General features: G+C 40.9%; 1 protein-coding gene across 2 annotated transcripts in view; it reads right to left on the reverse strand.

The window, feature by feature from the left end:
- TBC1D30 (TBC1 domain family member 30) overlaps positions 1-24,704 on the reverse strand; it is a 41,597-nt gene that overhangs the window by 12,844 nt on the left and 4,049 nt on the right. For both annotated transcript variants that reach the window (XM_054989165.1, XM_054989164.1), the window contains exons 2-8: positions 20,279-20,443; positions 8,865-8,926; positions 8,274-8,339; positions 7,033-7,158; positions 5,656-5,841; positions 5,201-5,369; positions 2,854-3,022 (exon numbers count right to left, since the gene is read on the reverse strand). In XM_054989165.1, coding sequence (XP_054845140.1) covers positions 2,854-3,022; positions 5,201-5,369; positions 5,656-5,841; positions 7,033-7,158; positions 8,274-8,339; positions 8,865-8,926; positions 20,279-20,443 — 943 coding nt within the window. The remainder of the gene's footprint in view (positions 1-2,853; positions 3,023-5,200; positions 5,370-5,655; positions 5,842-7,032; positions 7,159-8,273; positions 8,340-8,864; positions 8,927-20,278; positions 20,444-24,704) is intronic.

Consider the following 24,704-nt stretch of genomic DNA (forward strand, 5'->3'; position numbering starts at 1 on the left):
CTGGGTGCTCTTAAGAGGTCAAAGAAAGGGCAGCAAGACAATGATTCAAAGCAGTAATACTTAAAAGGAATAGCAATGAAACATTGCTTAGCATTCCTGCTGCATCATCTACTTTAGCTTGCTTCAGCACTCTGCAAATAATGTTTTTGCCCAGACCCACTCAAAGTAAATGGCCACGGCTACTCTGACAATGGCAAGTGAAATAAATAGGCTGATTTTGGTAACACAAATAATATTCCGTTAGCATGTCTCTATGGTTTCTGGAGGACTTGCAGTGGATGATTTTTTTCCCTAGAGACAGAAGCCTATCTCTGAACATTTTCATGAAGTAGTGCCTGACTCTTTCAACTTGCTTTCAGCAGCCAAAGGATGCAGGAGTTTAAGAACAGGTGAAATATTGCAAATATCAGCTACTGGTTTAAATGCTCTTACAGTGTAAACCTAAATTGAGTGACAACCTTCTAAGTTCAGTAGATCAGTGGGCTAGAAAGGTGTAAGGATTACAGTGCTACCTACGACAGCCTTTGGGACAGGAGAGGGTAAAAAAAATAAAAATGTAAGACATATTTTTAAAAATTATTGGCACAACAGAGCTGCTATTCCTGTATTCTCAACTTCACATTTTATACATTCTTAAAGCAGTAAGCAAGTAATCAATATGCACACAGATTATTCCAAAAATAAATAACAAGGGAATAACTATTCTTTATGGTGATTGAAAGAAATAGAAGACTTTGATACAGCTCTTTGGAAACATTACTTGCCGAAGCTACAGCAGGAATGAACTCTCATTCACTTCGAAGGGACTTTAATGGGGGGGGGGGAGGGAATAGTCCCATGTAATTAGTTGGAAATGAAAGAAAAACATTTTGTAGGAAATTTCTTAGCCGTTCCTGTGAATGTGCACTGCCTGGAATGACATCCTTTTATCCATAACAATGTAGTTCAGGAAATTACCTACATTTCTTTAGGCTGAGAACCAGCAAATGAGGTTCTATGTTTGGATAGGAGAACCCCCCCAAGGTTCAAATACTTACTCAGTTATAAGCTTACCAGGGGGTGTATCTCTGACCTTAAGCTACTGCAAAGTCCTGGTTGGGGATTAAACATGGCTGAAAGCTCTTTTAAAGTCCAAAATACAAATCTGAACCTTCTGTTTGCATACTAAAATTGTAAGTAGTGACTTATTAGTTGGCTTCTACTTACAGTTATCTTTGAAGTCAGTGACAAAAAAATTAATTCTCTGAGAAAAGAGTTCCTTGTTTTGAATGTAAGTAACTGGCAAGAGAAATAAAATTGCTTCCTTGAATGTAACAAATGGTCTTCTTGCTATCCAGTTCTATGATTTACTAAATTGACTTTAATGATACTGCTCATTTGGTCAACAGGCCTTGAGCAATGCCATATTTAGGTTTGCTGTTCCCCCAGAGAAGGAGAGGGATCCCCCACTCCTCCCCTCCCCCCCCCCACGCCACCACTCACCTAGCCAACAAGGGGGGGGGGAGATGAGAGAACATGCCTCACAGAGTGACATCACTGCGCAGGCTGTGGGGGTGCTCCCACGCTTCACACCAGGCTGATTTGGGACCCAAAGGGGCAATGATGTCTGCGCAATGATGTCACTCCTGAAAGTGACACCATTGTGCCAGGAGTGTGCACGCATGAAGAACCTGCCAGAGGTGAGTGCTGGGTTCCCCAACCCTCCCACCAGGAGGGAAAGGGGACTTGGCAATATGGGCACGACTGTCTTATATAGATTTTATTGGACTGACTGAGACATTTTAATTTAAATTATACTACCTTGTTTTATTGTATTTATTACTGTCTGTGATCTGCTCTGAGCCCACTTGTGGGGACAGTGGAATATAAATTGAATAAAATAAATAAATAAACCTTACCCACACTAAACGCAACAACAAATAAATAACTTTTAAACATCCTGACGTTTACCACACTTATAATCCTTTAAATTGAATTATATAAGCAAAATATTTGGCAACACCCAGCGTAACTTCTGAGTCCATGCCTTCCAAAGTTTTTAACCTTGTCTGATACAAACCACTAAAGAGATCAGTTCCACTCCTGGCACTAATTTAGCACCCAAATCAAGCTGTTCTCCTTGCCCTAGCCACTGACCTCTATTTAACACAGCTGCACAATAGAAAGACCATTGAACTGGTATGATTGGGTGAAGAACCAGTGATCTTGTACTTCTGAGGAAAATGGCAAGGTCTTCCAATGTCTGAGGCCATGGTAGCAAGAGCCACCCACTCACCTGCCTGCCTGCCTGCTGCCCCTGATTCCCAAACGACATCATCATCCTTACCTGTTTACACTCACCACCCCTCTTTAAAAACAGTACAGCAAGCTATACAAATTTTATAGGGATTCCTGAACTCTTGTGAAATTATTTCTTCTCACCATAGTTCATCTACTATTTTGGTTGTGCTGATAGTGTGGTGGAGAGTGCCCTCAAGTAATAGCTTATGGCAACCCCTGGTGGGGTTTTGCTGGCAAAAGAGGTAACCAGAAATGTTGGCTGAACTCTAGAGAGAAGAAGGAATCTTGTATGAATCTGGGAACTGCCATGTGCAGATTATGGCCTTAATTTAAAATTCCCTGTGAGAGCAAGATGCTAATTCTCCTTTCTCTGGCTCCTGAATGGGCAGCAGGGAGGCAGCAGGCAACATGGAAAGTTTCTACCACCACCCCAAAAAGTGCCGACAGCTCATATAATTAGAGAGCTGCCTATGAGAACACAAATGGCCATAGTTTTCAGCAATTTAACAGCACAGTACAAAGTGCTTCCTTAAGTATGTCAAACTTGAGACACAGAAAAAAAACCATACGTACTCTCCTAGTTTTGCCCAAATAGCCAAAGATACTCTCAATATAATTTCTGAACCTTCAAAGAATATAGAATCCCAAATTTTTAGAACTGTATGGTTAGGAAGACATGTAGCGAAGAGAGTCAGGAACCACTGCATTGTGAAGACATTGGTGAGTGGAGGTTCATAACCACCTGAAACAGAGAAATACACCACCATCACATTGCAAGTCATCTACAGTTCACTGAAGAAGTGTTTATTAGCACAACAAACAGGAAAGAATGTAGAAGTATATTTCTATCTGACAGCACTAATTGATTCGAAGCTATCCCTGATTGCAAAATTAATTTGACTTCTCGCTCTTGTGGGTTTTGCACCTATATACACATTCAAGGTTGTTATTTTCCAATATTATAAAAATGGCATCACTGTATTCAGGTATAGATTAGGGAAGCTAACATGCTCACAGTCATAGTCTACAGCAGGAACACATTGTGTGCTCTATTCATTTTTTGACCCTATATTGATGTTTGCAGCTTGCCTTTTGAATGTTAAAAATGCTCCTCTAAGTCAGCTTTAGATATATATATGCGTGTAACATATATTAAAATCAGCATAAACTGCAATAAATAAAATCAACTTTATAGACACCACAACCAAATTACCTAAAATTAGCAAGAAATTACTGCCAGATCACAAAACACTTTCTGGAACAGAACTGACTTCCAGGCATCAGAAGGCCAACAAGAAATGGGGACAGTAAGCATCCCTAAAAGGGGAATTCTGTAAATCTGCTCTATCCTCAAACAACAGGGGTGGAAAGCAGTAGGGCTGTTAAGAAAGTTCTTAAGGGGAAACTAGGCCTGTATGAAGAAAATGGTGTTCTTGAGATGCATTCTGGGCTCAAACCATTTAAGAGTTTAAAGTTTAACACCAGCACTTCAAATGATTTCTGAAAACCAACTAGAAGCCAGCAAAGATGCTGAAAACTGGCCCTGCTCTCTGAGGCCTAGTCCAATCAATAAACTGGTGGCTGTATTTTAAATAAGTTGCAGCTTTTGAACAGTTTCAGAAGCAGCCCACTATACAGCATGGCACATTAATATAATCTGGTTATCACATATCCTGCAGAAAGGGGCAAAACTTTACCAATTTAAGTTGGTAAAAGACACTCCAGTATTCTGCCATCACCTGGATATTCAACAGCTGCTCCAGATACCACAGAACCTACATACCACACACCTGGATCTTCATGGGGACTGCAATCTCATTCAACATAGTACTTGCAGATTTACTTAGATTGCCATCCCTCAGTAATCCTGTCTTAATTTTTAGTTTGTTCTCCTCATTCTGATCATCTGCTTATAAGAATAATGGTTAATGCATACCTAATACATAATAAGTAATTCTGGATATTTTCTTTTTTTCTGGGATCTACTTAGTTCAGCATACATGCAAGAATCCCAGCAATCAATAGGCACTTGGTGAGTCTCCAGAAATTGGCTAATGGTCCACTAGCAAATTACATTCTTCTGTATACTCATCCTATCTCTATAGAATAACACAGTTCAGTGTCTAGTAACATCTAATCTGGGAAGACTTTCCCTGCTTTTTTTGCACATATGCCATAAACTGAGCAATAGTACAGCACACTAGGCAGCTGCAACTGACACAAAACCTAATTTCATCTGCTCATGTGTCCTCACTTCCCTCTCTCTGTTGTCGCCCCAGTGTTTAAATTGATATTGTTAAAATCCTCAAGATACACACCAGTACATTGAATCCTGATCTAATGAAATTAACATTATCAGTTGAATTTGCTTGTGGATGAACCTTACTGGCAAGAAAACAAAGCAAAAGTTGATTACGCTCCAGAGACACAAAATCTCTGGAGAAACAGAACAGAACTTTCCTATTCTGGTACTAAAATTGCCTTAACTATCCCCAAATCTTTGCCACCCAAACCCACTTGCTAAATACAAGTATCCAAAGCAAAAAAAAAAAAAAACAATCGATTGCATCTGGGGAAAAAAGAGAGATAAAAATGATGGGCTATGGCACAGACTACTCAGGATAAACCATATATATGTACACACACACACATGCTTCAGCACAAGGCACATTAACAGAACAGTTTTGATATTAATACTTTGTAAGCAGTTTGGTTGATAGATTCCTGGACATTCATTTCCCAAACATGAGCTAGTTAAATCACGCAGGAAGATGTCGCCTCATGAAGAGATTCATTCAAAATATTATTGATCCCAAGGCAACACACACACACACACACACACGTTTCGAAGCGTTACAGGCATGGAGAAACTAGAAACTAATGGGGAAACAAACAGCATGGTATTTTTGTGCAAATCTACCTCCACTCTCCCTGTTGGCAGCTCTTTGAAGAGTATCCAAATGTTGGGAAAGCTCAGGTAGTTTCATTCTTAATAGGTCTCGGAACACAGCCATGTCAACAGACAATGCTCGGAGGTTGTTGACAAAATAGCTGTCAGGCAGCACTTTATCAATTAAGTAAATCATGATCTGAAAACAAAGCAGAAAAAAAGCCAGAAGCATCACATAGACCTCATAGGGCCAAGGACAAATGATTTCGCCATTGACCGACTATTATTTTTTATATTTAACTGTAAAAGTTAGGAACACAGCCATGTTATTCTATGTTCACCAGCCAAACATAAAACCAATTCTGTAACACAGTCTGTCATAATTGTCAATAAGAATGCCATGCAACAGTTTCAGAGAACCACTCTCCAGCTGACAGATAGCAAAACATGATGAGGGTTAACACACACTAGGTAACTTGACTCACTTTTAAAGCATCTCCCTCATTGCCTTCCATTACTTCCAGGATGAGGGCTGCCAGGATGTTAAAGCCTTGGCAATAGCCTACGGATTTGTTCCATCTTGCATAGGCTAGCAAAACTCGCTTTAACACTACTCTGTCTTGCTCCGCCTCTTGGCCACAGTAGGAACTGCAGCCAGTTCGATGGAGATCCTAATGAAAGGAAAGATGGTTAAGAGATGGGGTGCCAATACAAGCTCCTTTTACATCTTCCACATCCCATAAGGTAGAATTTCAGCCATATTTTTAATTTAAGAAAGATTTTTTTTATAGACCAAAGGACTAACGTGTCAGATTTTAAAATGAAGGATTTATTAAATTTATATTCTATTTTACTATTGGTATGTTCAAAGCACCCAACTGAAAAACCAGTTTGGTGTAGTGGTTAAGAGCACAGGACTCTAATCTGGAGAGCCAGGTTTGATTCCCCACTCCTCCACTTGAAGCCAGCTTGGTCAGTCACAAATCTCTCTGAGCTCTCAGCCCTACCCACCTCACAGGGTGTTTGTTGTGGGGATAATAATGACATACTTTGTAAACCGCTCTGAGTTGGCATTAAGTTGTCCTGAAGGATGGTATATATAAATTAAATGTTGTTGTTGTTGTTATTGCACAAATCAATATGAAAATTATAGCAAGCTTAAAATTATAATATGGTTCATGCTAGTTTACAAAATCCAAAAGACCGATTCACATATATACATTCAAGCTTGCAATTCAAAGCCTGGGATGCAAGCTGAAAAACAAGCATCCAAGGGCTCTTGGTCCTTGCCTTATAGCTTTAGCCAGATGGATTAAGCTTGTGAACATCAACTTACAATGTCTTTTTATCTTTTTGTTTTTTATAGAATTTTGTGTAGATTTGTTTAAATGTGTATTTTTGTAAACTGCTTTGGATGCCCATTAGGGAGAAAGGCATGATAAAAAAAATACTACATCATAAAATCATGTACTTTAGACAGATTTCAGTCACTGACATATCATCATGTAGATCTTTGAGCATCATTATAGCAAAGACTAGTTACACATGCTAGAGGACCATGGTAAAGTCAATGGACTCAGAAAGGCATAACTGTTTAGGACTGCCCAACAAACAAAGTTAGGATTGCAGCTTCATATGAGTACATCTCTAGGAAAGCAGAATCATGGGTGTTAGAAAAACAGGGTGAGAAGTCAGAAAATAAACCTTAAAAACAGAAACTTAAAAGATCAATCTTCAACTGTTTCATTGCTGATTAGAAGGAATCATACTAAAGGAAACTTTAAGCAAAAATGAATATTTTATCTACCGTGATTATACCAAATTACAGAATTAAAAAGCAGATGGACCAAAACACCCAGTACCTTTACAATCTGAACGCCCATGGAGTCATCATCAGGATTGCTTCTGTCATTGAAAGTGAAGCGCATTGTTTTATCCCAGTCAATTGCTATACTCTTTAAGTAGTGATCTGCCAAAGTGAGCCAAACCTTAGGAGAGAGGTCAAATATAACTCTTTATCTGATCCTTCCTTTAAGCAGGAAGTTATATGTGAACATATAAATGTATAATTGACAAGCTTAGTATTAATAGAAGTAGAACAAGTATCTATATAAATTAATTACACAGTCAATGGATCACAGCTTAATGATAAAAAGTATGCAAACATTGTAATTATATAGATCCCCTTTGTAAAGCTTCCACATTCTTTCACCAAGAGAATTTTTAAAAATTCAATATATCACCCACATATTATATAAGCAGGTCCTGACAAATTTTTGTCCCTCTGTCTCTGTTTTGCAGCATGTACATTCACTAGGAAGCTTTCCACAGTTTTCCTACACAGAAGTGCTATCTGCAACAATTTAAGTGGCCCTTGGACATCCTGTTACCTTTCTCCCATATTTGGTCCTCCATTTGCATCAGTATGGAAAAACACTACCTTGCAGGGAGGAAATACTTTAAGAAAAACCCAACTATCTGCCCAATTAAATTAAACCATGTGCACTTGCAAGAAAGAAAAAGATAGATCCCTGGCGAGTATGGCTAAGAACAGGATATTTATACAGAGAGCTAACATCAGCTAACAAAGTAGAGAAATATGTTTTAAAAAACTTATGTTTGTTCACTGGATATTTTTTTTCATAGAGTATTAGCTCTATTTAAGTTAATGGTCATTTCCTCTAATATGTTACTGTTTGATGTGCATTAGACACTGGCCTGTCTTCTCCCCGCAGACTCTCTTTCCCTGCCTGTGTTGGATACATACTTTGAGGACTTGCTCTCCACATTAGAACTTGGCTTATTTCCAAACTATCAGTCAGTACTGACTTGGATAGTTTCAGTCCTGGAGCATGAGGACATTCACAGATTTCCATCTTTTTTCAATTACCACAGTATGAGAAGACCAGTTTTCCTCTTTATGTACTTCTATGAAAAACTAGTTATCACCACACAAAAATTTCACATTTGCCCTTAAAATCCACAAGGACCATTCCACACTCAAACATTCACAAATCAGTCTGATAGCATAAGCTTTTCTCACTGATATTCATATAACATGTTGCAGCATAATACACTTAGGGAAATGTAGAACTCTACCTACCTTTCTCCTCCACTCCTTTGGTATCCCTGTGGGCAGCCTGGCCACTGCTTTGAGAGCATCATGCCACTAAATGCAAGCATCCAAACAATGTTAGGTTGTGCCAGTTCAAAAACTGAATTAGACATATAATTTTATCAACATGTAGTGTTAGTTTGCAGTATGTACTGTAAGCTATATGTAGATATCCTAGCTACCCCAAAAGGATGATCAGTTGTTTTCCAGGTATGCGTCAAGAAAAAAAGGTTTTTGTTTTAAATTAATGCACAAGTTACAGTTATAATATAGTAAACTTTTGATGAATAATCTTGCGGTGGGGGAGGGTGTTTTGCTTTCAACAAATGAGATTATTGAGTAAGAAAAACCATGTAGTGCACACAGAACTAACACATTTAATCATCCGGGTGTGTGATAGAAACTGGAAAAAAAAAGGAATGCTTTTAAGTTTCTGGCCATGTAGAATTATCAGAATTAAACAACTTTAAGGTTTCAAAATGGCACTAGAACAAAGACATTTGTAGTGACAATGAATATAATCTTATTATGCATACAATGAGTTTATTTAACCTTTTAGAATTAAAAAAGTAACGTTACCTGCTGAAAACCATTTTGACCTAAAGATGGCTCAAGAGTAAACTTCAGCTTTGTATCAACTCCTATGCAGTAAAAATAAATAAAAGTTACTAAAATACTTTTTAGGAGACAAAAACATCAGAAGAACTGAACATTAACACATGAATGCCCTAAAAAACCTGTAACATTAAGGTGCAACTATTGTTCATCCCCTGTAGAAGACAGTTCTTTCCAGGCTTGTGCATTTTACAACTCTAGAGAAGAAGTAAGCTTTTACAGTTTTCAAAAGAAGCATTAAAAGTATGATCATTTCTGATTCAGGCAGAGTACTTTTACTGATAGGAATATCATGAAGCCTGTTGTCACTCCCATGAATTAGCCACATCGTATGGACGGTACGCACAAAGTACAAAACTTGTGAAAAATAAGCTTTTGAAAGCTTTTCTTTGATACAAGATACTCAGTGTGGCAGTTTTAAAAGAAGAAAATACAAAAAGAAAACAACATGGGACAGAAATACAACTGCTTCCTCAATATGAGAGAAACTGCTAGAAATTCTACTGAAAAGTTATTCCCAGACACATTTCTGATACATACCACTACCATTAATTTCACTAATTATCTTATCTTCCTAATATTCCTCTTGATATGAAAAGTGGAAACAGGGCAAAACGCATATGCATCAGAGTGCAGAAATGTGGTAACTCCCCATTCACAAGCAATCCTCTGATCCAGGAAGGGGGCCTTTCTAATGGCAGCCAGAAACGTCTATGCTTATAGAATTTAAGATTTAATGGCACCATGCATAATTCATTATTTCTCTAGAACATTCAGTTCCAAATTGGAACACAGTTTTAAATTTAGTAAAGACAAATAATGTTTCAACAGAGCAGTTCTTTAAGTATACATTCTTGCCTTAATCAATATTTATAGTTCATGGGTTGATCCTGTCATTCTATTATAACATTAGACAAACCTCTCAAGAATATCTTTTTATAAACAAACAAGCTTTCAGAAGTCTACACTTAAAATTTTGACACTTTTGCGGCATGGGAGCCTGTAGAACATAGCTCTGTTAGAAAATTTAACTCATCATTTAATTAGGAAAAAATATCAAGCGAGTGTGTGAGCTTTTTATGCCATCTGGAATCCATTTATATCTTTTACTGATCAACACTCAACTCTTCATCCTCTACTCAAAGACTAGGAATCTACAGAAAGATGTAATTTGACAAATTAATTAGGCATATGCAGCAGAGCTGTAGCAACAAAAGTTAGAAAACTAAATGTTTCTTTGTTTTGTATTTGCATTTTGAGGTATTAGGAGTTTTCTGTTTATTGTATTGATGTATGATTATGTGTAATAATTTTTTTAAAATATGAACATAAACAGCTTCCAACTTTTCTACAATTATGATTCCTTTTGTAACCAGTCGTATACAAAATAAGCTAGATAGATCATTAACTCCTTCTCTCTAAGGAACAGTTGTAAATACATTGGGAAACCAAGTTTCAGGACTTTTACCATTTTTCCTCATATGGGATAAAGTTATCAAATGCAGGCTTCACAAGAAAAGCCTATGCAGAATTTCTGGATGAAAAATGCTACATGATAGTCCACGGTAAGTGCATTCTAAAAGACATTTCTTCAAGAAAAGTAAAATGCTGCTGTCCAAACCCAAGGTGCTGAAATGTCATCTTACATCTTTAAGAGCTATTTTGTATGTGTCTGGGATAATAACCAATATTGCCCTAGACTTTAATTACTTTCATTCACAAAGTATGGCTCTGTATTACAAGTTTAGTATCTTTATAAAGATTTGGATATCATTGCTTCAGAATAAATGCATTTTACAGGACCATAAGTACAGATACTAATGGGGAGGGGCACAGCTGAACTAAATCAAAGCAGCTGCTGTTCAAATAATTAATCTACTTCTGTCCATAGAAAGGATTAATAAATATAAGATTTTCTAAAAATTACACAGGTTTTCTAGCTCTAGGGAATGTGTGCTGCTACACTGGTCAGGAACTGGCACTGATGTAATGCTATCTTCAGAACATTCTAGAGCCAAAAGTGGGCAGTCCTATTCATGTCCCTGGAAGCAGGGGAAGCATCTTTTTTGTTAGTATTGCTTCTAGAACTGACTTTGTGCTGGGTTTTTCCCTCTACAGCTTTAGCATTTAATTTTATTAGAAGTGAAAAGGATTGGTACATATTTGGCAGAAAACAACTATTCAGTCTGTTTCAGGGCAAATGACAGAAAATTCAGATCCATAGCATCTGTTTATTAAATTGCTATTGACTGCCTCAGACCAAATACTTTTGAGTGCTGCTTATGCCAACAACTACCAAAAAAATCATGTGATACAAAACGAACAAACAAACATCCCAATGCCAAGACTAAAAATGGATAAAGATACTGAAACATTGAGGCTTGGAGCATTTTTATCATACGCTATAGGACAATTAGCAAACAGAAGAGTGACCAAAAGCAACTTTCTAAAATTATCACAAAATAATTCTACCTTTTAATATCAATTTGATATTGCACTATAATGCCACTAGATCTGGAGAAAGGACATTAATACTTCAATAAATACAACTAATTAATATAAAATAAACTAAAAGCAGAAGACTATACCTCAATTAACTGTTCATAGTTTATATTTTGCATTACCCTTAAGAGCTTTAAGTGTTTAAATTGCCTTTAAGAAATAGTGTGTGTGTAAACGTGAGGTAACGAAAGATAGACAGCCTCTATGTGTAGGCAACAAGGATTTAAGTAAGATACAATCTAGCTTACAGGACCTGTAAATTACCTGGCACATAGAAAGGAAACTATCTGAGCAGAACAGGTCTATTTCCGGGACCATTAACCATCACGGCACAGTTGCACCCCTGCAAAGGTCGGGGGGGGGCACAAAATCAGCTCTACCATCTTTGAGCGTCAATGGAAGATCCACCCGCTCCTCTGTACAGCTAGTTCTTCCGCGCTCGCTGGTTTCCTGACACCGCCTTGCCGTCTCTCTCCCGAGAAAGCAGCCATTTGCAGGGGTCACTCCCTGCCCAAGGCACGACAGCCTCCCTCCTCCTAGCAAAGTCCAGTCAAGGACCCCCCCCCCCCCCCCACACACACACACACAGCCGCCGCCACCACGGCCCACACAGCCGCGTCGGGGTCTGCCTCCTACCCAGGGAATTCATCTCCGTCGCTCAGCCATTCCCAGGGAGCTCTCGGGAGCGCAGCGAAAGAACCACTGCAAGGCGCCCAGCCCCGCCGCCTGCTCTCCCGGCTTAAGCGCTCGAGAAGGGTTAAGCCTGGCTCAAGGCATTAGAGGAACGAGGCCATGCGTCCGGTTTCAAAACAAGGCGGGAAAGAGGCGAGCCAGGCCGAGGAGGCAGGCGCCTCCGGCCCAGGCGGCCCTTACCCGGCTCCAAGGTGCAGAGCAGGCGCGGCGCGGTGCGGGCAATGCAGCTTCTCTTCTTCAAGACGTTGCTCAGGATGGTGCCCACGCCGCCTCCTCCGCCGCCGCCGCCGCCAGTGCTCTGCCTCTTCAGGCCCCTGCCCCCGCGCCGGAGGGAGCTCGTCAGCCTGTCTTGCCTCATGGCGGGCGGCGGCCCTCGCGCCAACCATTCACTTGGCTCTGGGCCGCCAGCGCCTGCAGGTGCGGAGCGCCGGCTCCTCCGCCTGCCGACGCGAGCCGCGGCCCTTCGCTTGCCCCAGCCGCCCGCGGGGAAGGGGCGCCGGCGACGCGGGCCCCCCGAGCGAGGCGGGCGACTGCCTCACAATGCCAGAAGGGCCACCGGGCGCGGAGCCGGGAGGAGGGCGCGGGGGGGAAAGGCTTCTGCCGCGGCCGCCGCTCTTTTGGCCGGGGGGCATCTGCAGTGCAGAGAAGACGAGAGCCGAGGCGCGGATGAGCAGAGCGGGAGGAAGGGAGCAGCTCCCGCCCCCCAGAACAGCATCACTGACAGGAGAGCCGAGCGGCAGTTCCTCCTCCAGGACCACCTGCCAGCAAGCGGCAGCTCGGATGACAAATACTCCGGCCTCCTCCGCGCACAGCTCGCCAGCGCCGCGCTACCATCTTGGGCGTCAGCGCCAGCAGCTCGAAGCGCGGGGACCAGTCACGCCGCGGCCCGCAGCTCTGCTAAGGAAGCTGCAGGTCAGCGCCTGGGCGCAAAGCAATTTCAGCCCATGGAATATGCCTCACAATACCGGGTGTTTGGTCTTCCCTGTTCGGCAGCTCTATTATTAAATACAAAGCAGAAGCTATAGTTTAAAAAATGTTTCAGGCTTATACTTCAGTCAGGCTTGAGTAACAAAGAGAAGCCACAGAGGACACCGGAAGCAAAAGCCTCCCCAACTGTACACAGAAAAACAATAAAAGCTCCCAGACCACTGCAGGCCCATAGCCAGAAGTTTTGTTAGGGGGAAAAATGAACACAGTGGGAGGGCGGCCTATCATACTTATTTTTCTAAATGCATACATTAATGTATTCTTTCTCTCATGATTTTACAGGCTTTTAAAATCCGGTTTCACACCAATCCCTAGTGCTGACTGGAGGGGCATGTCAAATTTTGATGGGATACTGCCTCCTTTTGGCCCCACCGTGGCTATGGGCCTGGACTGTTGTAGCAAGCAGTACATTTCCCCTCCCTTTCTCTCCCTCCCCATACTTCTAAGAATCCCTGCTATTTCACAGACTAGGGCTTGCACTTTCCAAAAGGTGCATTTGGAAAATGTGGGTTCATTGTACCCTAAACATGAACATGGGAGAAAAGCCAGAAGTGTTTCAGAAGCTGGTTTTGAAGCTAATTTGTATTCTAAGCTTTAGACAAGCTTCAGGAGTCACTTTAAGACTCATCTCAAGATGCATTTTTAACAGGACTATATTAAGGATCTGCACTCTTACTAAAATGGTAATGTCTGATATCTATGCGACATTCTTTTTGTCATAATCATGGTTGTATACTTTTACACAATATACAGGTTTTTTTAAAAAAATGCATTTAAATATCAGTTTACCTTTTTGTAGTCACAAAAACCAGGTTCTGTATCATGTACACTTTATGTATGACACAACCAATGAATTCACCTGGTAAAGCCACTCTACATGGTATTTTGTCATGGCAGCTAGTGTGAACATGATCACAATAGAGCCACACTGGTTCAAACTAGATATGGTACATTTTCTAGGAGGTATAAGACAGCGCCTCCCTGTATACATTGTGACATTCAAAGGTATTCAGATGGCCTCCCTGTATACATTGTGACATTCAAAGGTATTCAGATGAGTAGCCATCTAAAAAGTACCTATAGTCACATCGGGTGACTGGTTGAATCTACTGTACCCTCTTCTCCAGTTAATGATGTACCCTTGCTCTGTATCTTTTTTCTCACTCTACATCATAGCCATAAAATACAGGACTGTGCCTTTATCACTCTAAAGCTCCTACTGGAAAGAACCACACAATTCACTGCAACCTTCTGAGACAGCCTTTGTTTAACGCCGTTAGAAATTAATCTTATTTGTGAGCCAGGCTGGTCATTATTCTTATTAGATTTTTAAAAAAAACCCTGTGGTCTTTGACTACAAATACTGCTTACGTAGTACCAAAAACGGTACTGGTACCCCTGGTAATCGAATATACCATGACAACTGTATCTCTTTCACAAGGCTTTTCCAGTCCACCTGTAAAATAAACAGGTAAGGAAGCTTCCTGGATGTTTATTATGCTAGTGTATTTTAAAAGATAGATCCATTACCCAGTCACACGATTATGGGCAGTTAGCTCAGCTGTACAAACAGCAAACAAATAAGCTTTATATTGATAATTGCAAGTTTTATTAGTTTTGACTGAGATGTAGCCTTGTAAAAGTCACCACAGACAATCTTTGCTTTTGTACATGATGAATAATTAATGCTGGTTACAAAGACTACCATTTTGTTCTCTAGTTTGCTGGCTGACAAATAGATACAAACACTTTTATTAAATATATTTGTACTCTTTACTCTATTGGTCAGACAAAAACCACCTGACCAGAAATTGCTAAAGGTGTATGACCATGAAAAGCTTGGAGATGGTATAATGAAGAGAGAAAAAAACATACTACAAGCTACCAAATAGGAGCAGGTCGTTATGTATAAAACAAATATTTTTTTTTTAAAAAAGCTAATAACTACTACATTGTACGAACTAGCCTTGACATTATAGCTGCTTTTGGGATTCTTTTGGTGCATTTCAAGATTTACCAGGTTTACATGTTGGAGTACTGGTTCTCTAGCAACTGGGGGAAAGGGGGATAACGCAAGAATCTCTGTTTAGATCAATAATGAAAGGAAAATGTTTTCTACATTGCAAAAACGGCTTTAAGCAATCTTACACCATAAGGAAAAATAATCAGATAAGGTAGTAAGGTACAGAAAAATGTGAGACATCTGGATTTTTCACAGCTCCTCTACGAATCTAGTTTAACACAGTGTCATTATTTTAAAAGTTATGTGCTACCTATCTCCACCGGAAAAGATTTGCTCCCCCCTGAATTACTTTCTTAGGTGTTGGGGTAAAATTGAGCTTTATAATGATGATGACGATGACGATAACAACAACATTTGATTTATAAACCGCCCTTCAGGACAACTTAATGTCCACTCAGAGCAGTTTAAAAGTATGTTACTATTATCCCCACAACAAAACACCCTGTGAGGTGGGTGGTGCTGAGAGAGTTCCAGAGAACTGTGACTAGGCCAAGGTTACCCAGCTGGCTTCAAGTGGAGGAGTGGGGAATCAAACCTGGCTCTCCAGATTAGAGTCCCGCGCTCTTAACCACTACACCAAACTGGCTCTCTTTTAATGCTGATGATTAGCTTAATTGATCCAGATAAATATGTTAACATAATAAAGATGTCAAATCCAAGCCTAATTAATGAAAATATATTATACTATGCCAACAAAAGCTATTAGGTCTGACCTTGCAACATAAGAACTGCAAATACGATTTTTCAGCAACAATCAAAATTACTCAACAGTCTTTACTTAGCATGATTCAGGAAATGTCTCTTTTAAACCAAGGTCCTAGTAACATACATGTTAATACATGCTAGACTACATGCAAAATCAAGAGGCAAGAACTTAGTGAAAAACAGCATGATGAATCACTGGTGACACCACAACTAAATCTATTGCTAGTCTTACTACTTTTGGTCATTTTTAGCAAGAGCGACTATTTACCATATTTTAGGTATGATGACCAGTTTTCGACAATGGAGCAGTCATCCATCGAGACTACTTTCTTTGAGTTTTAAGCATCCTCTGAACTGGAATCTCATACATTTAAGTAAAGTGGGCAATAGAGAGTAAAAATCGTACCCAAGACTTTAAAATGCAGCAAAACTGACAGTTAATTCCTGGGATGCAAGTTATGAATTGACATAGACGGGCAGCTCAATCCTAAGGCCTGACCCAGCACCCCCGCCCATGCATCAATGTAAAAGCAGTGCTGCTCCACCACTCCCTGTGGACTTTTGCAGGAGAGCCACACTGGCACCAGAGTTCAGCAAGGCAAGGTGCAGACACCACCAAGAGCACCTGCCCACTGTTTCCCTGACAACCCCACCCACGCCAGCCAGTGGCCACACCACTCCCCTGACAGGTGGGCAAGGGGCGAGCAGCAGCACAACTAATGGGGAGGCCATGATCCCCGCTGCCCACCAACACCTCCCCCCCGTCAAGGAGCAGGCATCCTTCAGGTAACACTGAAGGTGTGGCTAGGGCACTCACCTTCTTGCCCATCCAACCTCCATTTCCGATGAGGCCTTGGCCGGTGGCTGCAGCTCCGCATGCCTGCAAATCTCCCCCACCACCGCGAGAAACAGGTTCCCCCTCCCTGAAAAGTGGAACCAGAAAGGCAGCAGGACCCGTCGAGGGTTGCACTCGTGTCCTGCAGCACTTGGGATTAGCCCTCAGGTTCCGGAGAGGCAAGTGCGGAAGGCAAGTTCTTCAATGAGTGACAGGAATGCCCACTGGAAACCACACTAGAGGCCAGAAGGCCCACTGGAGGTGATGGGAGTGAAAAGCACTTGCAGACTTGCAGCAGCGCCATTTGAACACATTACTGCATCACAAAGATGCGAGGAGAACATGGGTTGGACCTCAAGAGCCATGCTCTCGTCCTGGGGTGAAGCCCCTCCCCCATAGTGGACTGACAGACTGCAGGAGCAGAGAAACTGCTCTGGGGGCGGTCATCCAGTCCCCCGCATCAGATTTCCCAAGTCCATCCCTGCCTCCACAAACAGCGAAAAGGAAGGTGGTCCATCCTCCCGGTGGAGGAGCCTTGGAGATCCTAAGATGTCACTCCACATCCCCCACCTCCTGGCAGCAACCTCCCCCTTCCCCCGCATGCAGCAGTCATCTGCCTGGATTATCAGATGCCAGCAGCTCCGACCCTCAGAGAATGGAAGTCCTCAGTGGTAACCCTCCCTGCCCTGCCAGACATTCATGGGCCACACTTCAATTCTCACCCCACTGCCTGAAATTACATTGGCGGGAAGGGGGCAGGGAAGCCCCCTTGTTATCTGTTGTTATCTGCCCTGAGCCCGCTTGAGGGGAGGGCAGAATAGAAATTTGAAATAAACAAACAAACAAACAAACAAACAATCGACACTGGCTCCCAGTCTGTTTCTGGGCACAATTCAAAGTGCTGGTGTTGACCTTTAAACCCTTGTATGGAATGGGGCCAACATACCTAAAGGACCACCTACTTCCTTATGAATGTACCTACCACTATGGCCATCTTCAGTGTTTTGGGTCCCTCTGCCGCTTGAGATTAGGTATGTGGCAATCTAGAAGAGAGCCTTTTTCAGTCATGGCACACAAACACTGGAACTCTGTGGTCTTCTGTCACCATCTGCCACCAGCAGGTGAAAACTTCGTTGCATCTGGTGCTCCCTCAGTGATCCTTCATGCCTTATGTTTTAATTGTTGTTTTTATGTTTTTGTATGCGTATTTTAGCTTGGTTTTAATTGTGTGGTTTTTGCTTCAGTGGTTTTTAAGATGAATTTTTATTATGTATGTTTTTGATTTTTTTTAGCTGCCTTGGTGGCCCTGATGCAGGCAGAAAGACAGGGTATATATTTTGTAAAGAAATAAAATAGAATTTTGTAGCAAGATGGCTACCATTCTCAACTTAATGTGCAAGTAGTTGCGGGGGAGCCCTTGTAAGCCACCAGCATGTATAATTAACAAAGACATACGTCATTGTGCCAGAGCCACTTGATCTGCTTAAAAATAGTAGCAACGCATCTGAACTACCACACAGCTAGCTCCCTGCATATGCCAGGGGAATGGGTGTTCCTTCCGCAGCTGTTCTCCATGTCAATGACAATCTGTTTCTGAAGCTGAGGGAGTAGCCAAATGCAGTTTCTAATTGGCCATTACTCAGCCAGGGGTAACAGCACAGCCTGATGTTTAAATTTAAAAATCCCACTGAACAACATATGCCTAAACCCTCAGGTGTGACATAACGAGGTTTTTGGATCCAGACCAGACTTTACAACTCCAGCTTCAAAGGTTTAAGCCTCATGGCTGTACTTTTTCCATAAAAGTCTCTTTTCCGTCAACACAGAAATATCTTGCACAACACAGTCAGCATGCCTATTCAGCTTGAAGTGACAGTGAAAACCAGCCAAAAGGCCATTTGCAAATCATTAACAAATGCAGCGTAAACTAAAGCACATGGCCATTGTGTGCATGTTCTACAATATCAGACTCTTTCCCTCAAATCTGGAAAGACTAACTACCACTTTTAAAAACACCCTGTTACTTTGAAGTCGATTTGGGAAACAATGAAAATATCACCAGCATTGTTTCTCAGCCCTATTTTTTTCAGTTAAGCATGCTTGCTGCCACTGACATGGGCAAGAAGGCACCACCTCTTCCTGTCTCCCCAGCCTTCTTTCCCCAGTGCATCAAACTGTCAACCAGCTCCATCATATGGTGAATGCTAACAAGGCAATCATTTGTCTCTCTCGGTATTAGTTATGCTGGGTAGTAAGCTATGTATCATGTTGGGGAGCTCTAACATGACAATTGAGAACACCTATGCTTAAGAGCAAGTATACACGACTCCATCTTAGAAAAAGGATGCAATTCTGAAATCTGAAGTTAATGAGATTCTAAGCAGCTGTTTAACTCGGATGGAGTTCTCATCCACTCGCAGAGAAAGACTTCATATTCATTCAGCAAAACTGAATAAGCCCCTTGTAGCAGATACTATCAAAACATTTTTTTTAGAATAAACATGCACTTGAAAGTTCATTTCACTGCAGTGAACATGCTTTTTCTGTTTACTGTACCTGAGTATAGCATACTGCCATGCTGCATGTTAACAAAAAAGATACAAGACAAAGAACATTAGCTTTTGAAAGAATATGAAATGGCCAGTTACATTTTTATATCCAATATTGCTCTGGAATGTGTACAAATCTAAGAATACTCATCTTCAATGATGTCCTAGTTTTTGATGAGTAATATTCTTAAATGTAGGAAGAAGTAAATTTGTCTGTCACTGCAAGATTTACATGTGGGGATAATCTAGCTAAAGTTAAGCCCCATTTGATTTCAAAGTATGCACTTGATTCTTCTCCCAGGAAGCTGATAAACTAAAAAGTATCTGGACTATGCTTGAAAGTAGTATGTAACAGTATAGTCTGAGCCAGGGCTTTTTTTCAGCAGGAACGCAGTGGAACGGATTTCCAGCACCTCTTAAAAATGGTCACATGGCCAGTGGCCCCGCCCCCTGATCTCCAAACAGAGGGGAGTTTAGATTGCCCTCTGCGCCACTGCAGAGGGCAATCTAAACTCCCCTCTGTCTGGAGATCAGGGGGCGGGGCCACCGGCCATGTGACCATTTTCACCAAGGGCAATTTAAACTTTAAAAAACTCACCCCTTGTTCCAGCTGACCCAAAGTGACATCATTGTGTGGTCCACCACTGAGTTCTACCACCTCTTTTCCCAGAAAAAAAGCCCTGGTCTGAGCATATGTTTACTAGGAAGTGATACCCACTGATGTCAGCAGAATTAACTTCCTAGTATTCATTTGTAGCCATACTCCCAAATTTGATTGTACAATCAACTATTGAAAAAATATCCAAACCTGTTCTGTGCATTCTAGAACCAGCGATTTAATTCTAATTAAACTATTAGCACAATTTAGTCTTTGAAAAACTTATTACAGTCTGGAGAAAATAGTATAATAAAGATTTTAAGTGAAAACTCCAGTTCAGGATAGTACTTGCCCTTCTCTTCCACATTTCCAGATATTTATAAAACAGAAATTATCCTTCCTCCGCTAAAAAGCACTTTTAAAGTTTCTCAAGAGCGATGTGGCATCTTATAAATAACCTGTATGTAAAAATACTACAGTACTTACGTCGTTTCTGGGATACTGCTTGCAAACAGGCTGTAACAATATCACAGTTCTTCTGCACTTTATGTGAAAGCCTGTCCTTTTGTTTCAAAAGACGGAGAAGTTTGGATGACTGAACACATATTCTGTAATTCAGCTCTTGTATTATGGTCATCAGCTCGTTGATATCTATAAAAAAACAACAACAACGTGTTTGTTTATTGCATGGTTGCCCTGCCGTTCGTCCAAGATCAGAGTGGCAAGGTTCATCCTACCCATTTTTTCCTTACATCAACCCTAAGAGATGGACTAAGTTAACAGTGCATGACTAATCTAAAGTCACTGAGAGAATTTCATGGGAAAATGGGTGTTGGAACCAGAATCCCTCTGTTCCTAGTTCAATATCTAACCATTCACAGAATTGCCAAAGTCAGGTTAGGAAACACCTGGAGATCTGGGGCTGGAGCCTGAGGAGGGCAGGGTTTGAGGAAGGAGGAGGGACCTCAGAGGGTATAATGCCATATTGTCCACCATCGAAAGCAGCCATTTCTCCCAGGGAACCAATATCTGTAATCTAGCGATCAGCTGTAATTCCAGAAGATCTCCAGCCCCCACCTGGAGGTTAGCAACCCTAAACCATTGTTGAATGCCTGGAACATATTATCCAAGAACACATTTTCTGCCTTTGTAATCATAGTAGTTTCCTTACATGAAATCATGTGGAAATTATATAGAATTTACATGTAAGAGCTTATTGCATATGATACCTGCAGAATAGCATTTTATTTATAAATTGATTTTTGTCCAAAGATATCCTCAGCAATCTACAGCATTAAAAATATAATTTTATTACAAGAATACAACTATGGGGGGGGGCGGTTCCTGAAGAGGAACCATGAATCTCTATGCATCTAAATTTCTTATACAGCTTTTGACATAGCCATCAGTTTGAGACACTCTATAATGGGATTTCAGATATCATAAATACCTCCTTTATAAGCCAAGTGTAGAAATACCAGTATACTTGCATAATTTGACTAAATAACTGTTTAAAAAAGAATTAACCCCCTATAATATTTTATTTTGTTCAACATTTTTATAAATGATTTGAATGAGGAAGTAGAGGGTATGCTTATTAAATTTGCAGATGATACTAAATTGAGAGGGGTAGCAAATACAGTGGAAGACGGTCAAGATACAGGATGATTTTGTCAGGTTGGAAAACTGGGCTAAAACAAATAAAATGAATTTCAACAGAGAAAAATGCAAAGTTCTACACTTAGGTTGGAAAAGTCAAATGCACAATTATAGGATTGGGGAGACTTGTCTTGGCAGAAGTTTGTCGAAAAGGATCTAGGAGTCTTAGTAGATCATACACTGAACATGAGTCAACAGTGTGATGTGGCAGCTAAAAAGGCAAATGCAATTTTGGGCTGTATCAACAGAAGTATAGTGTCCAGATCACGTGAAGTGATGGTATCACTTTGCTCTGTTTAGACCTCACATAGAGTATTGTGTTCAGTTTTTGGCATCACAATTGAAGAAGGATATAGACAAGCTGGAATGTGTCCAGAGGTAGGCAACAAAGATGGTGAGGGGACTGGAGACCAAGTCCTATGAGGAAAGGTTGAAGGAGTTCGGTATGTTTAGTCTGGAGAAGAGAAAACATAGAGGTGACATGTATTATCGAAGGCTTTCACGGCTGGAGAACGATGGTTGTTGTGGGTTTTCCGGGCTGTATTGCCGTGGTCTTGGCATTGTAGTTCCTGATGTTTCGCCAGCAGCTGTGGCTGGCATCTTCAGAGGTGTAGCACCAAAAGACAGAGATCTCTCAGTGTCACAGTGACACTGAGACTGTGACTGTGACACTGAGAGATCTCTGTCTTTTGGTGCTACACCTCTGAAGATGCCAGCCACAGCTGCTGGCGAAACGTCAGGAACTACAATGCCAAGACCACGGCAATACAGCCCGGAAAACCCACAACAACCATAGAGGTGACATGATAACCATCTTCAAGTATTTGAAGAGCTGTCATACAGAGGATGGTGTGGAATTGTTTTCCGTTGCTCCAGAAGGTCAGACCAGAACCAATGGGTTGAAATTAAAGCAAAAGAGTTTTCGGCTAAACATTAGGGAGAATTTTCTGACAGAGCGGTCTTTCAGTGAAACAGGCTTCCTTGGGAGGTGGTGGGCTCTCCACCTTTGGAGGTTTTTAAACAGAGGCTAGATGGCCATTTGACAGCAATGCTGATTCTATGAACCTAAGCAGATCATAAGAGGGAGGGCAGGAAGGGTTACATCAGTGCTTAGTTCTTGTGTGGCCCTTTCTTACATGCCCAGGGTAATGTCAATTGCCACTTTGGTGTTAGGAAGCAATTTTCTCTACGCCAGTCTGGCCAGGGATCCCGGGGTCACTGGGGGTGTGGCAGGGGGAGGCAGTTGTGAATTTCCTGCATTGTGCAGGGGGTTGGACTAGATGATCCTGAAGGTACCTTCCAACTCTATGATTCTATATATACTGCTTGCCTATTGGAAGTTCAGTTGGCATGATAAAAGATGATATTTTTGCTTCCATTGCAAAAATATTACTTTTTAAATGTTCACTTTACTGGTAACTTAGCTATATTTGTGGATCAGAGATTTTCAAGAAGCACAGATCTGCTCACATGCATGTGCCTTAAAACAGCAATTTCTTCCTCAGAGGCAATCAGAATAGTCTTGAGGCAAATCTCAGTTCACAAGAATCATTAGATGTGACTAAATGGTTTAGCCAGAGACTATGTATAAGGAAAAAGAATCTCAGAATTAGGCTTTAATAGAAATTTACTTAAATTTAATTAATTAATTAATTAAGTTTACTTCAAAATGTCCCCCCCCCGAACTCATTTTCCTTACATAATGTGTATCCAAAGGCCCCCTCTAGTGGACAAGAACACAGAGAGACTAACATGATCTTTCTACTCAAGTTATTGTCTTTTTTTCTGGGCATGAAGCAACAGCAGTAGATAGAAACAACCGATATTCAACAGATCCAAAGGAGTTAGCCGTGTTAGTCTGTAGTAGCATGATGCATCTGATGAAGAGAACTGTGGTTCTCGAAAGCTTATGCTACAGTAAAGTTGGTTAGTCTTAAAGGTGCTACTGGACTCTTTTCTATTTTGATATTCAACAGGGATGTTATCTGCACACTTATGAACGTAGTAATGACTTCTGGATATCGTAGGAAGATATTACAAAACATTAGATCCCTCATGAAAATAGTCATACAATTTTAGTGCTAGGACATGTGACTTTCCATTACACTGGAATAAGTCATTGAAAGAGAGAGCTCCTTTGCCTATGAACTTTAGCCAGTTTCTTTGTCACTAGAATTAAAGCTGTTAACAAATCAGGAAGTCACTTCCAGTGGTTTAAACTGGAAAAATTTCTAATATCTTATTTTATACAAGATCAAGATGGGTAGCCATGTTAGTCTGCCTGTAGCAGTAGAAAAGAACAAGAGCCCAGTAGCACCAATAACAAAATTTGTGATAGGTTATGAGCTTTCGTGAGCCACAGCTCACTTCTTCAGATACAGCTAGACTGTGAGTCCATCTGCTCTTATATCTTGGAGAATGGAGTGATTGCAGAAGCCAAAGATAATAGCTAGTGAATGACAATGGCAGGAGTGATTCAATTGGGTGGGGTGTGCAGAGGGGTAGTGGGTGTGGAGAAATTAGCACTGGCAATGAGACAGCTAGTCAATGTCTCAATTCAGTCCAGGTGGATGCATTGTCTTGAGCTTTGTTATCAGTTGCAATTCAGCAGTCTATTTTATACAATCCATTGGGATAAGACTGTTAGGGACTGCACCCCCTTTCCAAGGGATCTTCCCAGCACCATTCCAGAGACATAAAAGAATTTTTTGACATAGGGAGGTATGAAAACAAGGGTACAGGTGAATTAGTTTTCTTCCTTCCTTGGGTTACTCAAGCCCTGTTGGCCAGTTAAAGTGAATGCACATACCATCCATGTACAAAGCACACCTATTTTCTCTAGACATGTGTATTGAGTAATTCTCAGCATGTTCTCTTGAACATATGGGAGAAACTGCACATCCAGGTGCTGGTCCCTGGTTTCATTTGTAAAATGAACACACGCTGGCTCTTTCTTACAAACAGATGTATGCATGTACGTGCAGAATATTGGGAGAGCTCACTGTAACTTGTGAACAGGGCTTCAAGCAGCGAGTAAGCAGGGTTTATTTTTAAAACATTGTTTTAATTAAGACATTTGTATTTTCAAAATACATATTGATAAATGTCATATGATTTCCTATTACAGCTTTCTTTATTTTTTCTGGTCCTATCAGTCAAAAACCTGAAAACAAAAATGACATTTGAACATTTTTACAAAGAGGAATAATAATAAGGAAAAAAACCAAATACCAGAACAAACACCACTGTCCAA

This window comes from Eublepharis macularius, chromosome 9 (genome assembly GCF_028583425.1).
Source record: "Eublepharis macularius isolate TG4126 chromosome 9, MPM_Emac_v1.0, whole genome shotgun sequence".
Classification (NCBI taxonomy): Eukaryota; Metazoa; Chordata; class Lepidosauria; order Squamata; family Eublepharidae; genus Eublepharis; species Eublepharis macularius.